This window comes from Theobroma cacao, chromosome 8, assembly GCF_000208745.1.
Source record: "Theobroma cacao cultivar B97-61/B2 chromosome 8, Criollo_cocoa_genome_V2, whole genome shotgun sequence".
In the NCBI taxonomy this organism is placed as follows: Eukaryota; Viridiplantae; Streptophyta; class Magnoliopsida; order Malvales; family Malvaceae; genus Theobroma; species Theobroma cacao.
Window position 1 is genome coordinate 3,951,222 of NC_030857.1, and position 21,893 is coordinate 3,973,114.

A 21,893-nucleotide genomic window follows, 5' to 3' on the forward strand; every position below is an offset into this window, starting at 1 on the left:
CTTCGCTTATTTTTGCTATGTAATTAAGGAAATAAATGAATGGCATTAACTTTTGGTGACAAATTCTGTTCCTCAATCAACCCAAAAAAGTGCTTTTTATCAGGGCACAGTGGGGGAAAAGCCAAGCTGTTGCAGGCTAGCAGCTGCCTTTTGTAGTTTTGGCCAATCAACCAACCTTTAATTATCAAAACTCAATGGGACATGCACTTGTTTTATCAACGAGGGAAAGCTCTCTCTTTCAAGATTGCTACGCCAACAAAGGTTGTCAATAAACATTTGCCTTTTTTGCTTGATTTCCGGGGGCAAACAAAGGAATGTTAGTACATTAATTTAATTCAAAGCTCTCTCTCTCTCTCTCTCTCTGTGGAGCGCCCAAAACTAATTTTTTTGCAATGATAAATATGGAGGTTGATGGGTCACTTCACTTGTTCAATCTAATTATAAATGAACAAAATCTTTTTGACTATTGATCAAGTATTTTTTAGTTTTCTCCCTTAACAATATTGTTATGTAAACATCAAACGATTTTTCTTAAATGTTTTATTACCACAATCCTTTTTTAAGTTTTTAACTAGGATTTGTATCTTTTCATTTTTTCCTTACACTAAGTTGCTTCTGGGTGACATGACAGGAACAGCTCACTCAAATGATGATTGAAGCTGATGATTTGACTGGCAAAAGGCAAGCACCAATAATGGACAAGTGAACTGTAGGTGATGAACTCAAAAGCCTCCAGCCTGTGTTTGTAGTTGTAGTAGTAATAGTAGTAGTATATCAAAATGATGATGACTCAAAAGTCTTCGGCCCATAGCTATCAAAACGAAATAACCTTGCAATTTGCCATGAAAACTGATTAGACAAAGTAATCCATGGTCACAAATCCCCTCCTAATTATTTCAACTTCATATCTTCTCTGAGTACTGTTCAGTATTACTTCCTAATAGAGAAAAATGTAGTCAAGTTTCATGGTTAACTCACATTGATCATTGAAAAGAATCTTAATTTTGCTGGTAGTAACATTTTTTGCTGGGCATGCAGCCAAGCCAAGTGAGTGCAGATACTATTGAGAACAGTGCATAGGGAAGAGGCAAGGGACTGCACTGTGACTGAATTCAGTGAATGACAAATGAATATGGGGTACCTGACTACTTCACTAGTACCCCTTTCCCTGCAAGGTTTCTGTTCGAATTTAGACATGTCCAATCCCCTTCAGAACCAAGTTTTTTTAAAAATAAAAGGTTCAAAAAAGGAAAAGCCCCAAAAGAAAGGGCAAGCAAAGCGACCAGAACCAAGTTGACAGCTCTCTTCATTTTTGGCCCCCACCCGTTTTATAGCGCGCGACTCTCGGGGGTGGGAGGGCTAAGGGGCTGTGCTATGGCCTGTGGGTCTCTCTTTGTCTCTCCAAGTCTTTTTATATGTAATATATATATATATATGTATATGTAGAAAACTATATAGATATTTGCATAACTTTTAATTAAAATTTGCAGTGTAAACGAGTATAATATATAAGTAGTAGATATGATTTCTGGTGGGGGCATTGGCGGTCGTCGCCGCCAGCTATTACCTCGTTGCAGAGAGCCAAAGGGAGGGCAGGCCACTTAAACTAACAACGCTCTTTTTTTCAGGGGGCCTTTTCATTTTGGCTCTCTGGGTTTATGTTACATACCTCACACGTGCTTTGCTGCCAAATGCTCATAAAAAACAGTACAATCTTGGTCAGACTGAAAGCCAGGTGAAGCCAGGGGACCCTTTTCACTGTTTACCGTTGAAAAATAATTTTTCGTACCATTAACAAATATACGGATCTTCTTCTTCTTCTTCCTTCCTTCCTCCTCCTGCGTCCCTTCGCACAACCCAAAAAATAAAAAAAAATCAAGTTCTTATATTCTCAATAAATACTTTGTTGGTGGTTGGAAAGTTTTGGAGGTGGATGCATAATGCAATTGCTATCATGAAAGGGTTCTTTGCGCAAATTAATATACTTTTTTTTTTTTTTACTTTTTGTAAGTTTTGTTTGTTAGTTATAAAAGAATATTAAATTTGATGAATTATGGTAGCAGTAAATGTAAATACATAGTGCTTTTCAGTGATTGAGCGGTTGATAATTATTTGAATGCAAATTGTTCTAATGGCTAACCCACTTAGGGAAATACAAAAGGGGTAACCAAAAACAAAATGACATATTCCATTGTTCCACATTTAGTAGACAAAAAGCATGATAGATTTGCTAGCATATGAATATTAAATTAATATTAGGAAATTAAAGAATATCTTCTCCATAATATATTTTGGTAGTTGCTTTCCCCTTTTGATCTAAATAAAACTCTCCAAATGGGGAAAACGAGTGAAGCATCAAGTGCCCTACATAAATCAAACTTAAATGATTTTGTTCTTAATAATGCTTTTGCTACTCTCTAAAAGACAATATTTTAAAGAATAAAAAAAAAAAAGGGTCGAGAATATATAACAGTATGATCTTGACCTTTTTTCTTCTTCTTCTTTTGTAGATGTAATCATAGAAAAAGAGAAATCCCATTGAAAGTAAGGCTTCGATGGTTAGAATGATCTTGACCCATTGATTCATCAATTATCAATTCGAAGACAAATTAAAAAAAAAATCACCTTAATCATATTTTTTCTGTATACCTTAATTAATGGCATTACGAGGAGTGATCAATAACAAATTTATAGAAGAAATCAGTTGATTTTTATTATTAAAAGGAAGTGAATTGAATTTATTAAGAACCTCATAGTGACGCCAGTGGATATGGTATTGAAAAAAAAAAACAAGAAAAGAAAAAGGTAAAGGACAAGAATCTCAAGTTGATGGTAGAAGATTCGAACAGTTTATGATATAACTCGCTTCCAATTTCTACATTGGAACCCTTTGAAAATATCAGGGTTTGTGATAGATAAGTTTGGAAAAATAATCTCATTGACTTTAAATGTAGCAAGGGCTTCTCTAGAAAAAATAGTGATTAAGATGAATTTCATTGTCATGAGGTCGTGTTCAACTCCACTCCTAACAAAACATGGAAAAGCAAACGATGAAAAAACAATGATTTGTATTGTGAATTTTCTTCTTTGATTATAATTGAATTTTCCCCATTTTGATTGTCACCTTTTGCTAAAACTTTACAAGATAATCTAAATGATTAAACAATTTTTTTGGGGGTATATGCTGCAAAAAACAATATTTTATCAACAAAGAAATTTGGTTGTAAATTAGTAATTAAAAGTATTTAGTAGCACTTAGTTTCTTACAATTGAAAATGGGTTCACTTGTTCTTCCTTGCTAGCATAGCAGTTTAATTTAGGGTAAATTTCACGTAAATATTTTGTGATATGATATTTTTTCACATAATTTTTTTCTCAAATAAAACTCTATGCTTTAGTATTATTCCCAAGTAACAATGTTAAATTTTTAATTAACTTTTTATTAAAAAGATAATAAGACCCTTATATTTAAAAGAATTTTTTATTGCATTTGAATCTTGAATTTCCAAATTTTTCTTCAAAGAGATAAAAAGAGGATTGAACCTACTTAATTTAAAATTTTGACATTTGTATTATAATTAAATTAATGATTTTACAAACATATTAGTCATCACACCAGTTTTTATAACATAACAAAAGGATGATAAAATATATCTAGTTACCAATTTTGCTAATAAGTCTTGTTTTTATTATTTGTTTCTAGCTATTAACTTAATTTTTTTAATTTTCTCATACTTTTGTTGTAAAAAAAGTATATAATTAATTATATTTTGCTAAAAAAAATGAGATAAGCCGTTAAAAAGTCTATCAATTATATTGACATACATTAAGGTTGCTTTTGAAAAGAAAAACTATTTTTTTTTTGAAAAGGCTTTTTTCCATTAGAGCCCCATATTTAGCATGCTATTACTGTTGGTATATGCCTTTAAGCAAATTGAATTGATCAAAGAATATATATTATTATTTAATACATATTTAATCGCATAAATATATGGGATTGAGATTTTTTTTTCTGTTAGTGTAATAATAAGGAGTTATTAAGTACTAATTGGATTAAGCTCATAGAACATAAAAGCCTTGTAAGAGAATTATAAAGTTTTTGCAATTATGAGATCACCATGCATCAAAGTCATATTCCTAAAATTATTCCTGATCATTGTATTGTCAAGACAAGACATTGACAATACTTAAATACTAGTGCATGTTAAGCCCTCTTACTTGAGAAATAAGTAATCGATCTTATAGATTGAAGTATATGGGATGCTTGAGGACAACATGTGGGTGTTTGTTAAAATTTAAAATTTTGACATTTGTATTATAATTAAATTAATGATTTTACAAACATATTAGTCATCACACCAATTTTTATAACATAACAAAAGGATGATAAAATATATCTAGTTACCAATTTTGCTAATAAGTCTTGTTTTTATTATTTGTTTCTTGCTATTAACTTAATTTTTTTAATTTTCTCATACTTTTGTTGTAAAGAAGTATATAATTAATTATATTTTGCTAAAAAAAATGAGATAAGTTGTTAAAAAGTTTATCAATTATATTGACATACATTAAGGTTGCTTTTGAAAAGAAAAACTATTATTTTTTTTGGAAAAGGCTTTTTTCTATTAGAGCCCCATATTTAGCTTGCTGTTACTGTTGGTATATGCCTTTAAGCAAATTAAATTGATCAAAGAATATATATTATTATTTAATACATATTTAATCGCATAAATATATGCGATAGAGATTTTCTTTCCTGTTAATGCAATAATAAGGAGTTATTAAATACTAATTGAATTAAGCTCATGGAACATAAAGGCTTTGTAAGAGAATTGTAAAGTTTTTACGATTATGAGATCACCATGCATCAAAGTCATATTCCTAAAATTGTTCCTGATCATTGCATTGTCAGGACAAGACATTGACAATGTTTAAATACTAGTGCATGTTAAGCCCCCTTACTTGAGAAATAAGTAATCGATCTTATAGATTAAAGTATATGGGATACTTGAGGACAACGTGTGGGTATTTGTTAAATAATAAGTTCACTAAACATTACCTGTTATGAGAACTCAATTTGGTATTTCACTTAAATGTCTAGGAAATATGTTCTCATACGATAGTCGTGCAACTAGTCCTTAGACTTGAGACACCGGGTCATCTTATATGAGGAATGACATACTTTGATGTCACCTCTGCGGATCTAGAGGCTACGAAATGCCTAAACGTGGTGTTTTTAGGTATGCCGTGTAGCATACGAAGGTGAATGAGTGGTCAAGAGAGGATTCATCATCCCAAGTGATATAAGGGAATGTATATTTCTTATTCTTAATTCTTGATTAACTTGTGTAAAGTATTTGGAGAAAGTACGATGAATTTGAGTAAAGTTAGTGTCCTAAATTCATAAGGTTAGTCATGAATTATGATAACTAATATGAAATTTATAAGTAGACACTAAGCCATGCTTTATGACATATTCGAGATATTTGATGAAATGATTGTATTGCACAAAGAGGCTTATCACTGAAAGGTTTTATCAAATTTTTTAATTGACTCTTTAACATTTTTGTGGTTATGATGTATTGTTAGATGTTGTTTATGATCTATAAATATAAATTAATTATCAAATCGATATTTGATTATAATTTATATTTATTACCAATATATTAGAAGCCTAATAGATTACACTCATCAAGTGACATGATTGAAATTAAATAAGGATAATCAATTAAGTTTGACTTAATTGGAATAGAGTAAAATAAAGTTAAAAATTAATTAAGTTTATAAGGACTTAATTTAATTAAAATACAACTGTTATATTTAGGGTTACAACTTAATTTGGCTATATAAATATGTTATATTTGCAAATTATAACTCTAAGTCTTTAGCCACTCCTTAACTGTTTTATAAAAATAAGAAAAGAAAAATAGTTTTCTTTACATGATAGAAATAAGATTTGGGAATAATTTTTTATCTTTTTGTTTTAGAAATAAAACTTGCTAATACAAGTAAAATTTTACTTTTGATAAAGTCTTATTCTGTCATTATGTGGATTACTGTTAGAGACCAAACACTTGAGTGGCTGAAGATTTGACAAATCTTAAAAGTGAAGAAATAAGATTTCAACTGGAGGATTTTAAATTGTCTTATTCTCTTTTATGGTTACTTGCTTCATTACAAGCAATTTGAGATTTAATTGATTATTGATTATGATATTTAGAACAAAGTATGTAACTCTTAAACTTATGAATATTTATAATTAATTTAAAAATTACATAAAAACATAAATATTAATCTTATAAGATTCTGTTATTTCTCTAATTAAATATTAATTTATTTTTTCTTTTAGTTATACTTTTATTTTTTTGATTATTTATATATTTTAATATGAGGTTACGAATCCTCAGCCTGGGTAATTGAAGACTCTGGCGACATACCGAATACTAACTTCGGGTAATCGAAACCTGTACAATTGCAAATTACATTTTAACCATTCAAAAGCTATTGACGGTCTATAACAATGATTCCTAAAGAGCTCTACCTATGCTAAAACACAACCCAGCAGATACAGAAACAAAAACGTCCTAACAAAATCCAAAATCCTATCAGCACCACTTGTAATACAATAATTCTGCCCTCTAGACAAAAACATAGGCAATTGTTTCTCCTACCCATCTATTACTACCAACATCAGCTTTAATTATTAATCTTATTCCATGCATTAAATTTAAATTTCTTGGTTTCATGTTGGGTTTTTGTTGGCTGGAGCACATTATGCCTTTTGCTATGTGTTTAGGTTGTCTTAATATAAGTTTATAGTTTCTTTTCAAAATAAATAGTCAATTTCCTTAATTTTGAATGTTCTTTTTATTTATAGTTGAATTGTTTTGATATAGGCATGAATTAAAGTTTATCTAAGTTATTGTTGAAGTTATCTTGAGCAAAGTGAATCCCATTTTCATGGATGTTGCCAAATACCCAATTGATGAAACTATTACAATACAAAAGTTTTTAAATTAACTGTTTAAAATATACATTCTTCAAAGAGAGATAGATACTGATTTTAATGATTGAATGGTATATTTTCTAATCTCAAGTGTGTGAACAAGATTTTAGATTAAATAAAAAACTTTTAAATATAAGGGTGTTATTATTTTTTTAATGAAAATTTAATACTGTTAACTCTTAGGTAACATACGGTTTTATTTGAGGTAAAAAAAATTTAAAATGTTATGTAAAAAAATATCATACCACAAAAGATTTATGTGAAATTTATCCTTTTAATTTATTTATATTTTTATTTTAAGTTGCTACATGGTATCCCCTCTTTCCAAATAAATGCCTGTATAAGGCATTGAATATTACATTAGTACAACAATTAGTGTTTCTTTTTACCTGTCCTAACTCCTCACTATTGCATTAAAAAGTTGCTCCCTTTTTCAGTAAATATTGACTGCAGAGTAGTACTTTAATCCAATATTGTTGTAGTAACAAAATAATGCACGACTTAATTTATAATATGAAACTGAATTGAATTCACGCTCTGTGACTTTAATTTAGAGTTAAGAGGGTTCAGCCTTTCAGAGTCTCTCGCTCTTCCCAACTTGGCACCTTCACCTCAAAACGAATATAAAAAAAAAAAAAAGACTTGTTGACAAAAGAACAATTCCATGTCGAAATGATTAAAGTTTAAGTGACAATTGTCGATAAACTTCATGGAATTGTCTTAGAGGGAATCTATCTATTTAACAAATATCTTTTCTTTTTTGTTATAAATTTTTAACGGTAGAAAATAATTCATCAAATTTATGCAAAAAAAAAAAAAAAGAATGAACAAGACGAAAGACCCACACAAGGAAGGTGATGAAATTGGTTTTAGTTTGCTGGGGTGTGGTTGGATAGATAGGGTCACGGATACGATTTTAGTAATATAATTGAATTCAAATCTCTTGAGGGAGCTTTTACAAAATGCTTTACTATTATTATACATGCAGAGCCTATATTTAGGCAGATTTTGACCATAAATTCTATCTACAATGATCACATCCAAATTAAATTATTATCACTAATTATATTACTTAGTATGCAAATCAATGGATTAAAAAAAGTTTTGATTATAAAGAGAAAACAGAAGACCTATAATCTGATTGATGTAACTGGTTTCTTTAAGTAAAAAATTCATTACTATAAAACTTTTTAGACATTGATGAATACTTAATTGAGTGAATAGTTTTCCCCTCATTCATCTCAGTATAAAAACAAGCAAAGGGGGGAAAGGATGTCAAAGGAGAAAACCCAAAAAGCAACTAGAATAGAGTGAATTTTGGTACGTCCGTGAGAGCAAGTGCAATAATAAATATAAAGAAGAGAGAGAGAGAGAAGACGGAGAGAGAGAGAGAGAGAGAGAGGGCAAAGGAAAAGAGAGGGAGAAAAAAAATCTACAAATCCAATTGCCTTATCTCATGGTCTTCTTTCTTTGCCTTTATTAATTTTCAAATATTTCTTTTTCTTTCAACAAAAGAACGTCTTGTCAACCACCCAAAGCCACGCAGTCGCTTGCCGGTTCCGGCTCGAGCTTAACCTTTCTCTCCTCCTTTCTTCAACCCTTGTCAGATCACCTCAAATTTTCCGGTTTATCTTTTGTTTTTATGAATTTTTTTGGCTATCCTTTTCGATCTTCTCTTTAGCCTGAGCAACTCTTGGTGCAATTTCACTTCAAGGCCTCCCTGACATATAACTGCAAAGAATTTCAATATTCCCTATTAATCCAAAGTTCAAGTCTACTCGATTTGATATGAAAATGGAAAAGCTTCTTGCAGTTAGATGAGTAGGGTCTCTAGCTATACTCTTTAGGATTTCTATTCCTTTATATTTACTTCTTTCTTTAGGGTTTTACGTTTTCTTTGTCTTGGCTTCAATTTCTAGCTAGAAAGACAATTTTTTGGCTTGTTTAAGCTCACCTGGGAATTCACAAAAAGGAAAAATGGATGAATATAATCAGCTAAACGAGAATAGTACTCCAAGGGGAAATTTCTTGTACGCATCTCCAGTTCTTGCACCAAATTCTTCTCCATACGGGAGAGCAAGTAGCGGCTCTAACGTGAGTAATCAGCAGGCCCAGATGCCTTTAACCTCCTTTCATCTTCAATCGAGCGAGTGCTACCAATCCGAGGCACACCCAATTGTGAAAACCGAAGCAAGCACCTCGCAACATGGCCAAAAATTTCACTACCCTTTATTGAGAGGGCATCAAGCAATTCATCACCAGCAAGAAGGGAACGAGAGCTCCAGTACTGAAGTAGAAGCTATTAAAGCCAAGATCATTGCTCATCCTCAGTACTCTAACCTGTTGGAAGCTTACATGGATTGCCAAAAGGTAAGACTTAGTCAACCAGAAAAGTATATTCGGTGAAGACAAAACTTGCTTTCAAGCTCTAGAGTATTCGATTAACTCATCGGTTCTTTATGCTATTGTCATATAGGTAGGAGCTCCGCCAGAAGTAGCAGCCCGGCTAGCAGCTGCTCGACAAGAGTTTGAGGCAAGGCAGCGATCATCGGTGACATCAAGAGACAACTCAAAAGACCCGGAACTCGATCAGTTTATGGTGATTTTGTTTCTCTTTACCCTACTCAAACCATGGTCCTTTTTGTTTCCCATGAACCTTATTCTTTGCCTTCTGATCACTTTTTAGTTTTATGACTTATTGGTAAATCCTTGTTTTTTAGTACTTTTTTTCTGACTCAAAAAATTGTGGATCCACAACCCAGGAAGCCTACTATGACATGCTAGTGAAATATCGCGAGGAACTAACGAGGCCAATACAAGAAGCATTGGATTTCATGCGGAGGATCGAAGCTCAACTTAACATGCTCAGCAATGGTCCCGTGCGGATCTTCAACTCTGGTATGTTTTTATCTCTTCGCTTTTCTATCCCGCACGCTTCTGTATATATTCACACACTTCACGAAGATGATGAGGCTTTGCTTTTCTTTTGCCTAATGCGCCAAGTATGGAAAACGAATCAGAAGAATAGATCAAAAGTTTTGTATCGTTGCAGAGATGGGAATTAACTGTGCCTTTGTTTTATACTGTCCACCAAAAAAACTGATAGTCTAATTTTGTTAGGCTTCCTTTGGAAATTGTAGACCTGAGCCTACGTCTCTCTCATTCATTCATTTGCCATTGCTTCTCTCTCCCAGTTAAGGAAAAAAGGATGACTTTGACCCATATAACGCCTTCCAATAATGAAGAAGAAAAACCCCACAAAAATTGGATCCATTGAGAGAAGGAAAACGGAGAAGAAAACCCAACAGTGAAGAAAACCGCTACCCTATGTATTCATTTAGCTTTGCAAAACCCTAGCTAATCACGAGTCTATAGTTAATTGATTGCAATGGCTTAAGAAATCTAGACTTGAAAAAGAACAAAGACAAAACGCACTTGGTTTATGCCATTGCTGGCTATATATATACACACTAATGATGAAACCACACGTTTGCTTTCTCTAATGGGTTATCTTCGCTTTTATATTCAACTAAATGAGATCTCTGACAGAACCATTCCCTATTTTAGGGTTTTGTTTTTTCCTTCCCAAAATCTGGATACTCTATTCTATTTAGTTTGTCTGCGAAATCTGATTCTGTGGGTTTTAGTACATAAATACATACCTCGAGAGATGAATGGATCATTATTGTCGTCTGTTCCCGAGTTGTTCTTCGTTTAAATCAAAAGTTGTATTTTTTTTTCCAAGAAAATATTTATAAAGGCTAGGAAAATTTGAAAACATAGGATGCTGTTCAAATCAGTGCTACCCATGTAGCCTGTACGGCGTTGGCAGGATATATATTTCTTTATTTGTTTTGGTTGTGTCACTCACAGTTGAGTGATCTCTTTTTTGTTTTTCCTAATTTTTTAAAATTATCAGTGAATTTTCTTTCTAGCGTTTCTTTCTGTATTGGGGGAAAGGGTACTGGGGATTCTGGGGAAGCTTGCCTGAGCCATTGTAGCATTTCACTCAAATTTAGCCTTATAAATTAGACAGAAGAAAATGCTTCAAAGATACTGATTTTGGTGAGTAAATCCCACTCAGATGGTGCACAAGAGATCTCCATTTATGGTAAATTTGTGTCTACATTTTTGTTAATGAACTATGATTATAGTCTATAGAAGCATTGGCGATTGCCCATGAAATGTTTTGCAGTTTTTGATAATTGAGTAAGAAATATGAATTTGTGCTGAATTTAGATGGATAGCCTTGTTTTCTCTCTGGATTGTTAATATTAATTTATGTTATTTAAACATTTTTCTGTGATACATTCCAAATGGATATTTCTTGCTTAATCTTTATTGTGAGAAATTACAAATCTTTGGGGATCAAGCTGATGTTGTGAAATCATGTTTGTTTTTGCCAGATTTTGTATAGTAAAAGTCGTTGACTCCTTGTCTGTACAACTTGAAAAACCTGATAATATTAAAACCTTGAATGCACCATGAATTGGAGAGTACTGCTAACATTTCCTAGTGTTTGCATGATAGATTTGAGCCTTTGACACACTTTGCTATTGCAATCTGAGTTTGGATGTGGATTATAGTGTTGAAGCTTATATCATTTTGATCAAGTTAATATAAAGTGATTCATCAGTGATTTGAGGAGCAAAGATGTTTGTGCATCTTTGCAAGTCTTATTTAACAGCATAGATAATTCGTGTTAATCAACCTGATTAATTCAAGTTGGTTCAAGATATAAGAGCATTGACGTGCTAAACTTTTTCAATCTTTAATTTGCATCCTACTTTCTTATGATTTAACTGATTTCCATGCATGCATTCTATAGAAATTCAGAAGTTTGATGTGAATTGTGATCTTTATGTGTCATGACTGAAAATTTGAATATTTAGTAGTCTATTAATGCCGTCTTAATTATATTATTTTTATAATTTTTTAGTAAATTTGGTTTTTCTCTAGGACCTTCTCCTGCATTCTTATTAAACCTGTCTTGGATTTTCCCTTTTTCTAGCATAAAGATGGAATGATGGTTGTCTATTCCAACTAATGCAATTAGAATAGGATGTTGTTCCACCCATAAGGCAGTGAAGAAGGTGGGAAAAATGGTTGAGTGGTTCCTTCACTATTGATGCCTCATGATGCAGATGATCCAAATTCTGACTCAAGACATTCCCTTTTGAGGGCTAAATTTATGAGATTTTGTTGGTTTGCGTTGCTCTATGCTAATGGGAGCGTATGTCCATGCTTAAAATGGTGAGAGTCCGTTTGTCATCTTAAGAAAGGTGGGCTTGGAAGAAAGTTGTAAGTTGGTTAATTTAGATATTATCTAGCTCTTTCTCTAACACTGCTCAGAACCTTCCTCTCTCGCTTCTCTTTGGCAATATGATCAGATGGTTCTTTTTTTAAGTTTACTCTTGTAGCTGTCTTGGACACTGTATAACTTCACTGTAAGTTTGGTGAGTTATAATCTTAGTTGGTCAGCTTTGACCAAATTGAATAGGCAATGCATTCACTCTCCTTTTCCTTCTTTCCACTTTCCTACAGTCTGTCTGACTTATCTGTTGGTGGCTCCTGACTTTTGTGCAAATTGAGTGACTGTTGATTTACACGTGTCATCTCTGTAGTCGCTATCTTGCTAGGACTTCTGTTTGATTTAGTCACTGTCCTTATCCAAAAGGTTTACTGATTGAATTTATTTACGAGAAATAGTTTTAGACTTCTTTGCCAAATTCAAAAGGATGAAGACAAGTTGATATAGGTAGTTATTACCTATTATTGTTTAAGAAAACTTTAGTGTCCTCTTTGATTTGAATTCTCTGGTGCTTTCATTAATTCTATGTCAGTAATCAATTGCACTGATTCTGTGACTCTGATGATGATGATGATGCTTGTGAAGTTAGTTGTAATTGGACAGAGAATATTGTTGTTATGAAAATTTACCGCATTGTCTATTTGGTTCTCTTGTTAAGTGCTTATTTTTAAAACTTTTCTATTATAAATTAAAAACAGATGAGAAGTGTGAGGGTGTTGGTTCATCTGAGGAGGATCAAGACAATAGTGGTGGAGAAACCGAACTGCCTGAAATTGATCCACGTGCTGAAGATCGAGAACTGAAGAACCACCTATTAAGGAAATACAGTGGTTACTTAAGTAGTCTCAAGCAAGAACTCTCCAAGAAAAAGAAGAAAGGGAAACTACCCAAAGAAGCTAGACAGAAATTGCTTAGTTGGTGGGAGTTACACTACAAATGGCCATACCCTTCGGTAAGTATCTGTATATCCTCTTATATTCTTGTCTTCTTCTACCTGTTATAAATTGTTATGCTACTGAATTTCACATGAATTTTAGTTTTTATCTTAGCATGCTAAAAATCCAATGGTAATCCCACAGGAGACGGAGAAGGTGGCATTGGCTGAATCAACTGGTTTGGACCAGAAACAAATTAATAATTGGTTCATAAATCAAAGGAAGCGTCATTGGAAACCTTCTGAAGACATGCAATTCATGGTGATGGATGGTCTCCATCCACAGAATGCAGCTCTCTATATGGATGGTCACTACATGGGTGATGGTCCTTACCGTTTGGGGCCTTGATAATGTGCAATACAGCATTAAATTACCTTCTGCCTGTATCTGTGAGTGTTTGTTTAGTTACATTGCAGTCAAAGTATATGAGATCTATAGTCTTCCCTTGTTTTTCTTTCATTTGATAGAAATCAGCAATGCCCTACAACGTAATCTAGTATCTATGAATAACAAACATCCCTTCTTATAATTTTATGCATGTCTGCACATTGTGGTGATCATTGAGGATGGGGATTTTAATAGTTTGTGATTGTACCAGTTGCACAGATTTGGGATGTTTGCCTTTGTTTCTTATGTCAGAAGGCATGTTGTTGCATTTTGTAACTTTGTTGCTGTCTGAAAGTGAAAAGTATTTAAGGAGCTACTGCTGCAAGAGAGATGTAATCATGTAATCTAAATTTCACGTCTGTATGGGGCAGTGCTGCCTGTTAGGTGTATAAAATGAGAAAGTAAGTACGGGGTTGATGGAGTTTTAGTACTTTGAGAACTTCTCTATTCAGCTCATGAAGCCTGGCCATCTTGAATCATCCAAATGCTAGCATATTCTTTCCCTCATATTGATATCTTAGAATTTGTCTTGATGGATGGTTATAAACTTCTGCAAATGCGAGTGTCTATATACTTTCTAGTGTATCGTCTTTTATTTTTTTACCTCGTTTTCCCTATTCAAACTGGCTTGACAGTGAGCATTTTTGAAGAAACTTTTTACTTAAACTTTCTTCCAAATCTCGCGGGAGGAGTTTTAGCAATGGCAGTTGCCTAAAACATAGTTGATCCTTCTCCCATTGGTGCTCAGACTGCTGGTAGTAATAATCATTTGTTTCTTAGTTTTTGATTTAATATGATTGTAAATTTGTGATCATGGCAGTTTTACATGCATCTCTGGAACTGGTTAAGTGCATATGATGATCATTGATTCTAAAGGATATGGTTTGATTGGTTCGCTTGCAATGCAGTCCAGGCCAACTGCATCTAATTTATACAATACCCTTTTATGTACGTAGAAGGATTAAGAAGGGACACAAACTTAGAAAGGGTGAATCTAAACGACGACTAGACTAACGGAACAGCTTGAGATACCGATGCCATAATCCGCTAACAAAGGCATTAAGTGGCTTCTCTGATATGCCATCCACCTGACAGGAGGGGGTGTAGAAGCGCATGTGGCAGACAACGAGGAAATTGGGAAGAGATTTATCCTTTGACCAGGAGTATAAGTGAATGAAACTACTTCTCAGTTACTGAATCAGATGGATTCAAGATGTAGGTTAACCTCAACTTGATTTTTATTAACCGGTGAAGTTTAGTTGAGAGCGGGGCCTGAGTAGTAGTCCAAGTAAGAACTTCCATGCACGTGCATGTTTACGTATGTATATGCATGTAAAATTTCATGCTTAAGTAAGCTTCACGTTTAAAAATTCGAAGTCAAGTTTACAAGCATATATATTCAATCAGTGGCTTTCGTTCTTCCTTCCTTTCTTTCTTCTTTCTATCTTTCTACAAAAATATAAACAAACTAATCGAAACAGCAAAGGGTCAATAAAAGACTTAAGAATTCCCAATGCATCCATTAGGCATTTCGAAGGAAACGTTAATGGAAGGGATTAACGAAGATTCATGTATCCTTCCTGGATCAAATCTGAGGCCCGTTAGAACTGGGTTTGGGTTCATTGCTCAACCCAAGCTAGCCCACTTTGAGCTTCTCCATCTCGGTCCATGAAAGCATATCGACATCATTCGAGCCTTACATGTCATATATTCTCACTCAAGTGAGGAAGAGAAGCTTCTGCAAATTGAGAGAACTTTCTTTTTATAAATTCAATTATTGCTTTCTCGTGGTGTCTTTGAAAAGTAGTACTAACTTTTATTTAAATGAAAAAAATTCTAAAAGGAGATGGCAAGAAGCATTTTTATAATATTCTCGATTATTTAATTGATTTTTATTTATTTATTTAGTTGTTTATTGAATTGAATTGCGTCATTGCCTTCATGAGTTTCACACTCCATAATAAGGCAAATTGCAAAAAGCGTGAGAACATTCCATGTCTTAAATGATCACATTATTGAAAGAATTTCAAATCGTTTTGGATGCTTGTCCACCGCTACATTTGAAAGCCTCATGGCTCACGCCTGACTTAATTTTCCACCTTTCCATTTGCCTTCCTTTTTTTGGTGTTTGTTTATAGTAAGGATGCAATAATATTGATTTATAAATTTTATTATTTTTAATTTTAATCTCCACTAAGAAGGAGAATGAAAATAATGGGGAAGACGTATTTTGTATTCCACCAAAATTTGTTACCGACATTATTTTTTAAAAAATAATTTTAGTATTAGTAGTGTATATATCATTAAAATTGACAATTAATGTTATGTATTACGTTAAGCGTTTCAAAAGATTTAAATAAAGTGCTTTAATCCACATATCAAATAAGTAAGAGGATCTTAAAAACTTTATAAATATGGACACTTTATCATGTTAAAACATTGAGAAGAGAATAATAATCTAATGGCAAAATGGTGTCTTAATAGATGTAACCTAAACTTGACTCGCACCAATCACCTCTAGATAGGGAAAATCTAAGAATTTTTTAAATAGTGTCATAATTAAAATAATAGTAATAATAATTAACGAGTTTATTAACATTATTAATTACATAAAATTCTAATATAAGTAATATAATTAATAAAATTTTTTGACATTTTAGTGGTGTCATTTGACACTCCTTATATCCACTTGTGTCTGCCCTTGGCTCTAGGGAAGGGACAGAGGCAAGGTGGTTGACAACAATAAAGGCGTTGCGAAATTAGAGATGAGAGACTACTAAGCCAAGTGTTTTCAAAAAAAAAAAAAAAAAGAAAGAAGAATCTCATATCAAGTAAATAGAAAGATTTTAAAAAGCTTAAAAGCTTATAAGTGTGCGTATTGCATTTACAGTAAACATACTTTCGTTTTTAAAATGTTCAAAACTAATAATTTGTTTTAAAACACTTAACACACTTTCTTAATTCTATTAAAAGAAAATACAAATTAAAATCGAAAGGCCTATACTCTCATATAATTTATTGAATAGAGATCATTAATATTGAAAAGTCAATTGAAGATGATATGTAGATAAGAAAAAAGAAACATCGCTAAGTATGTGTAAGCAATTTTCAAAGCATTTTGTCTGTCTTCGTTTTAGTAAATTAGCAAATTGAAAAAATTAAAGAACATGTCAGCAACCATGAAAAGCTCCAAAATCCCCCAACTTGATCAACATCCAGTAAGAAAACTGCAAGAAAAATAATTTTATCATGATGATAATTCACCACCATATCCACCATCTTGTCCAACAGGATCCCATTGGCAGAGATTCAAGGATATGGAGATAAGCTTGAAAACCCATTTAAGCAAAAGTCTGTTTGTGAAATGGAAAGAGCAAATTAATGAATGTTGACAATAACCATTTGAAGACAACCCAAGAAGCCAAAGTCAAAATTTTCATATCATCAATTGTCAAGCACATGATTATCGACTCACTAATCATTTTCATAACTTAATTATTTTAGTTTAAATGTTGCTTTCTATCTCTCTTTCCTCTTGTTCGTACATCATTTAATGTTAGAACTTTCACAAAACGTTAATCTTATCTTCTAATCTATATGCAATGTATGTAGGCTAACCACACGCTAAAAAATTCCTCACCTCTTCTAAAAAAAATCTAAGTAATTGTTACTTCTTTTATCCTTGAATTAAGCTTTTGAAGTGCTATTTTAAACCATAAATGGAAAGGAATTTATTTAGATATTTTTTTTTGAAATAGTTCAAAGACTTTTTAGAGTATATTGTTGTGAGAATCATGATTATTATGGCTTTGACATTATGATAAGGTTTTTTTTTTTTGGATAAAAAAATTGTATCTTATGTATTATGGATGTTCATGCGGGCCACGCCATACATATCCCAAAGCTGTACGTGATTTTATTGGTTCACCAGATTTGGAAGTCTTTTTCAAGTCTTGCAGTCCTGCCAGTGGGCGGACAGGACTCGAGAACCTTATCGGACTGAAAATTAGACTTTGAAAGGAAGGATTAGTCTAATCTGTATCAAAGTCTTCTTGAAATCAATTACTTTTTTAAGCTCATGCCTACAAAACAAAACTCCTTAATTTTTTTAATTCTTGTGATTGGTAATCCCATACTAATCACACTTGTATAAAAAAAAATTTGTATCCGAATTCTCTTTCTCTTAATCTAAACCACTAAAAAAATGATTACTTTATAAGCAAAAGTGATTCTATGTTTCTTTTTCTTGGTCATTAAGCAAGTTAAGGCAATTTCTATTAAGTTGCCTTTCAACCAATGAGAATTTCTTCCTGACTAAAAGCTACAGTGAAGGTGAGCTTTAGCCAGTGGGGGGAAAATTCAAAGTAGATGGAGTAACTGATGGGCCAACTCTGGAATTGTAAAGCTGGAATTGCAGAGTTTCAATAGATAACATGGCAAAGCAATCCAGAAGAAGGAAGAACAGAAAAAAAGACAGAGAATACGTATAACATTTAAGAAAATACATAATTTACAGCACCATTATTCTGTTAAAAAGGAAATAATTCTCCATTTCTCTATGCCTCTTACAATATGGCCTAAGTTGACTAAATAAATAAAAATCAGTAAGGATAGTAAATTAAGGTTTCAAAGAGATGAGAAGAACAAAACCTTCTCAGTTTCTGCTAAATATGTACAAATATTTCATTTATACAAGGAATATATATAGATATAAGTCTTTTAAGATTCAATTACTCCGTACAGATCTATATATATATTTGACACATAAGCCTTGAACAAAAATAGCTACTGTTCTATGGCCTCAACAAGTTGCCTAGCAGGCTGCAGATGGGTGAGTGAAGGGATTGAAAAAGTGAGATTTCTGTCCAATCGTAAAAGGGCTAGTTGAAGGGCCTTCACCCCCGCTGGCAACCCTCTCACAGGAAGGGCACATGGTGAGGGTGGCTGCAGGCAGCTGCATACAATAAGATGCTGTTAGTTTCAGTGATTTAAGCTCTTGCAGTTCCTTCTGCAGCCTCTTGTTCTCTTCTGTTAGCGTCTCACAACATTTCTTCAGTAACTCACAATCTACTTCAGTCTGTTTCAGCTTTGTCCTGTATTTGAAAAAAAGGAACAAGAGAATCCAAAGTAAGGGGAAAAAACTCATTCATGAGAGGATAAAACAATGATTACCAAGCTATATACCTGGCTCTCCTATTTTGGAACCATACTTCCACTTGCCGTGGCCTTAGATTCAGCTGTTCTGCTAAAAGTTGCTTCTGTTTCTGTTAACACAAGATTGAAGCAATACCAATAAGAGAATAAAACGAATATAAATATTTAAGAGTATATGCAGATATACCTGTATAAACATTAAAAAGAATAAAGACAAAGAAAGATGGTGTACAGGATTAAGAGTGCTGTGTTCTTTGAAGCTGTCTTCTAAAATGGCAGATTGCTCTTTGCTAAGCCTGAGTTTCTTTCTGGGGCTCCCTTCTTCATCTTCATCACTGACCCTTGAAGATACTCTCTCCAATTCTACCTCTTCACCACCAAAATCCCTCTCCTTCTTAACACTAGAGTTAGAAAACGAAGATACTGCACTGAGAGAAGAGCCTTGTTGATGCAAATCTATGGATTCGCCATGTGCTTTACTGGCATCAATCTTTGTGGCAGATTGGTATATGTCATCCGATGGACCTAATGTAAGAGATGGGAAAAAGTGATCATGTTTCAGGAACAATTTCTTCTTCTTTTGTTGGTGATCGGACTGCGAGAACTTTTCTTGCTTGACAAGGCAGCCTATACCAAGACCAAGGCCAGTGTTACAAAAATCATCAAAACCCATTGTGGTTAAAACTAAATGTTGCTCAAAGCTGCTAGCTAGCACAGAATCGTGATGCCGAGGAGGAAAAAGAAAAAGGGTTTTTCTTAGAGAGGAATGGAGGAGGTGGGAGGAGTGTTAATTAGGGGGACTTGTTGATGGGGGCAGGGACGTGGAACGAATTATTAATCAAAGGGAATGAGTAGACTAACGAATCCGGCTGTGAATGATGAAAGTTCCCATCTCTCTTTGTCCGCATAGGTTGACCATTTAGAACAAAACTCTTCTCTTCCTTTCTCTCTCTGTCCCTCCGAGAGCCAAGAATACAGTGTATAAAGTGCATAGAATGGATTGCATACGTGGAATCACATGGAAAGTGGGGGTTGTACACAAGAGCACATAAAAGAGAATAATTCGACCCTTTTACCTTTTTTTCTTTTTGGACTTTTCTCCTGATTTTCACTTTAAATCCACACCTTTAGACACTTTGATTATAAAGCAATTTATTTTAGAATTATAACTTGGGGTATAAATCAACATTTAGAGAAAGAACTCTGCCGCTTGGATATATATATATATATATATATATATATATATATATATCAATCATTTTCTTTTCAATGTTAACACCCAAATGGTGGTGATTAATTAAAGGTGGTCAGATAGCAAACAATTATTGTCAATTACAGGCAATGATGTTGATTTTTAGTGTGGTAAATCAGAGGAGACAAACATTTCATAATAGAATTAGATGGAGACCCATCATCAGCTGTGTGTTTGTATGTATACCTAGTCGCAGACCGGCCAAATGTCCCCCACCACATGCCTTGCTTCTCTAACAAGTAATAGACTCTCGTAAAACTTGCCCAATTATTCTTGCAGGAGAAGGACATCACCTTAACTTGATTCCTACCAGAGGACATAAGCAGGCAACTACAGCAGACAACTTGGGCTGATAATTAGCAAATGAAATAGGCTCACGCAACTTCTGATGTGCCACAGCACAATTCCCTCACTCGATTCCACTTGACCTAATAAAACCAATAGAGAGGTTCGAGATTGTTGTCCAGAGGGGAAAAGAATAGTGACTGAACTAGTAAGATGACATTAAAAATTGTGCGTGTACTCAAGAGACAAGTTCAGGACAAGGAAAATCGATTAATGGGAAGCATGTTTTCTCCAACATTTTCACTGTTTTCCTCCTAGTGCTGTACTGTCCATGTTTTCAAAAATGTAACTTTCTCGGGGTTTATCTCGCACATGTTTACAAAGTTTTCAATATGTTGGCAGAAATAAATTCTGCACCGTTATTAGTTGCCCTGAGAAAATTGTTTGAAGAAAAAGTATACATGATCTACCACTTCACACAATTTGGAGGAAGAGAAAGAAAGAGATGTGCACCATAGGCGTCTGAATGTAATCTGGGGCCTCTCTACGTCAAATCAATGTAAATTTGGTATGGATAGATATATTGAAGATTCCATGCTGTAAATTTCAAAGGTGCTATAGTAGTAACCCGAATACAATTCCTTAGCATAAACTTGCCGATGAAAGTTGATGTTGAATCTCGAAACTCATTATGTAATTTTCTGATATATATATAATATATATATATATATAATATATATATATATATAGTATATAATATATAAATATATATCTACATATTTATTCCATTTATTTATTTATTTATTTTTCCATTTTCAATTATAATTTGTGGTTCACGCATCTTATACCCTTTCTTATTGGAGATGTAACGATGTGAGATTTTCTTTCCAAGAATCCTTTTCATATGATAACCCAACAGGGAGCAATTTGGAGAGATAGAAGATGCAAAGGATTATTAAGGGAATATATTACAAAATCGAACTCTGATTCCATTTGGTCTTGAATCTCTCACATAGTTGTTAGGTATGAAAGAAGGTTAGCCACTAAGTTACAGGTTCTCCCCCAACGCCACTAATATAAATATTGAGATAAGTACGAAATAAATTGGTTAAAAATGCTAAAAATAAAGTTTTTTTTCTGTAATTTGTACATTAAAATTCAAAACAGGTAAGTTGTTTTAATCTTTAAATCAAACATAGATACATGCTGTTCACACATAAAAAAAAATTAACTCATGAAATTGGGAAAGCATCATTTTTTTAGATAAATATATATATATATATATATATATATATATATATATATGTATGTAAGAGAAAATTGTGAAAAATGACATTCATAGAAAGGTAACTTAAAAAATGACCGTCTCTATAATTTTAATTATTTTTAGTCAGTTTTTGGTATGACTTGACAATAATACTCTTTAAACAATTTTAGACAAATTAAAATAGTTTCAATTTTCTCTCTCGCCATCCAGATAAAAATTTTAAAATTAAATCTCGATTTTTCTCTCTGCTCAAATATGTCTATTTTGCCATCCAATTCGCATATATGACATCAAAC

At 33.0% G+C, this 21,893-nt stretch overlaps 2 protein-coding genes across 2 annotated transcripts; one reads left to right on the forward strand and one right to left on the reverse strand.

Moving 5' to 3' along the window:
- On the forward strand, nt 8,416-14,102 carry LOC18591910 (homeobox protein knotted-1-like 2). Its single transcript, XM_007018337.2, has 5 exons — nt 8,416-9,376; nt 9,483-9,605; nt 9,769-9,904; nt 13,016-13,269; nt 13,397-14,102. Exons 1-5 carry the CDS (start codon nt 8,984-8,986, stop codon nt 13,598-13,600), a joined length of 1,110 nt encoding a protein of 369 aa, XP_007018399.1. The 5' UTR covers nt 8,416-8,983; the 3' UTR covers nt 13,601-14,102.
- Nucleotides 18,104-19,801, reverse strand: LOC18591911 (homeobox-leucine zipper protein HAT22). Its single transcript, XM_018125351.1, has 3 exons — nt 19,026-19,801; nt 18,824-18,903; nt 18,104-18,732 (listed from the first exon to the last, which is right to left on the reverse strand). Exons 1-3 carry the CDS (start codon nt 19,464-19,466, stop codon nt 18,453-18,455), a joined length of 801 nt encoding a protein of 266 aa, XP_017980840.1. The 5' UTR covers nt 19,467-19,801; the 3' UTR covers nt 18,104-18,452.

Bases quoted from the DNA above. Each gene is read 5' to 3' on its own strand.
- LOC18591910 (XM_007018337.2), top strand. From the start codon at position 8,984: ATGGATGAATATAATCAGCTAAACGAGAATAGTACTCCAAGGGGAAAT. The intron at 9,377-9,482 runs GTAAGACTTAGT...ATTGTCATATAG, and splicing joins CTTACATGGATTGCCAAAAG to GTAGGAGCTCCGCCAGAAGT. The intron at 9,606-9,768 runs GTGATTTTGTTT...TCCACAACCCAG, and splicing joins CGGAACTCGATCAGTTTATG to GAAGCCTACTATGACATGCT.
- LOC18591911 (XM_018125351.1), bottom strand. From the start codon at position 19,466: ATGGGTTTTGATGATTTTTGTAACACTGGCCTTGGTCTTGGTATAGGC. The intron at 18,904-19,025 runs GTACACCATCTT...TTGTGTTAACAG, and splicing joins AACACAGCACTCTTAATCCT to AAACAGAAGCAACTTTTAGC. The intron at 18,733-18,823 runs GTATATAGCTTG...TTTCAAATACAG, and splicing joins TTCCAAAATAGGAGAGCCAG to GACAAAGCTGAAACAGACTG.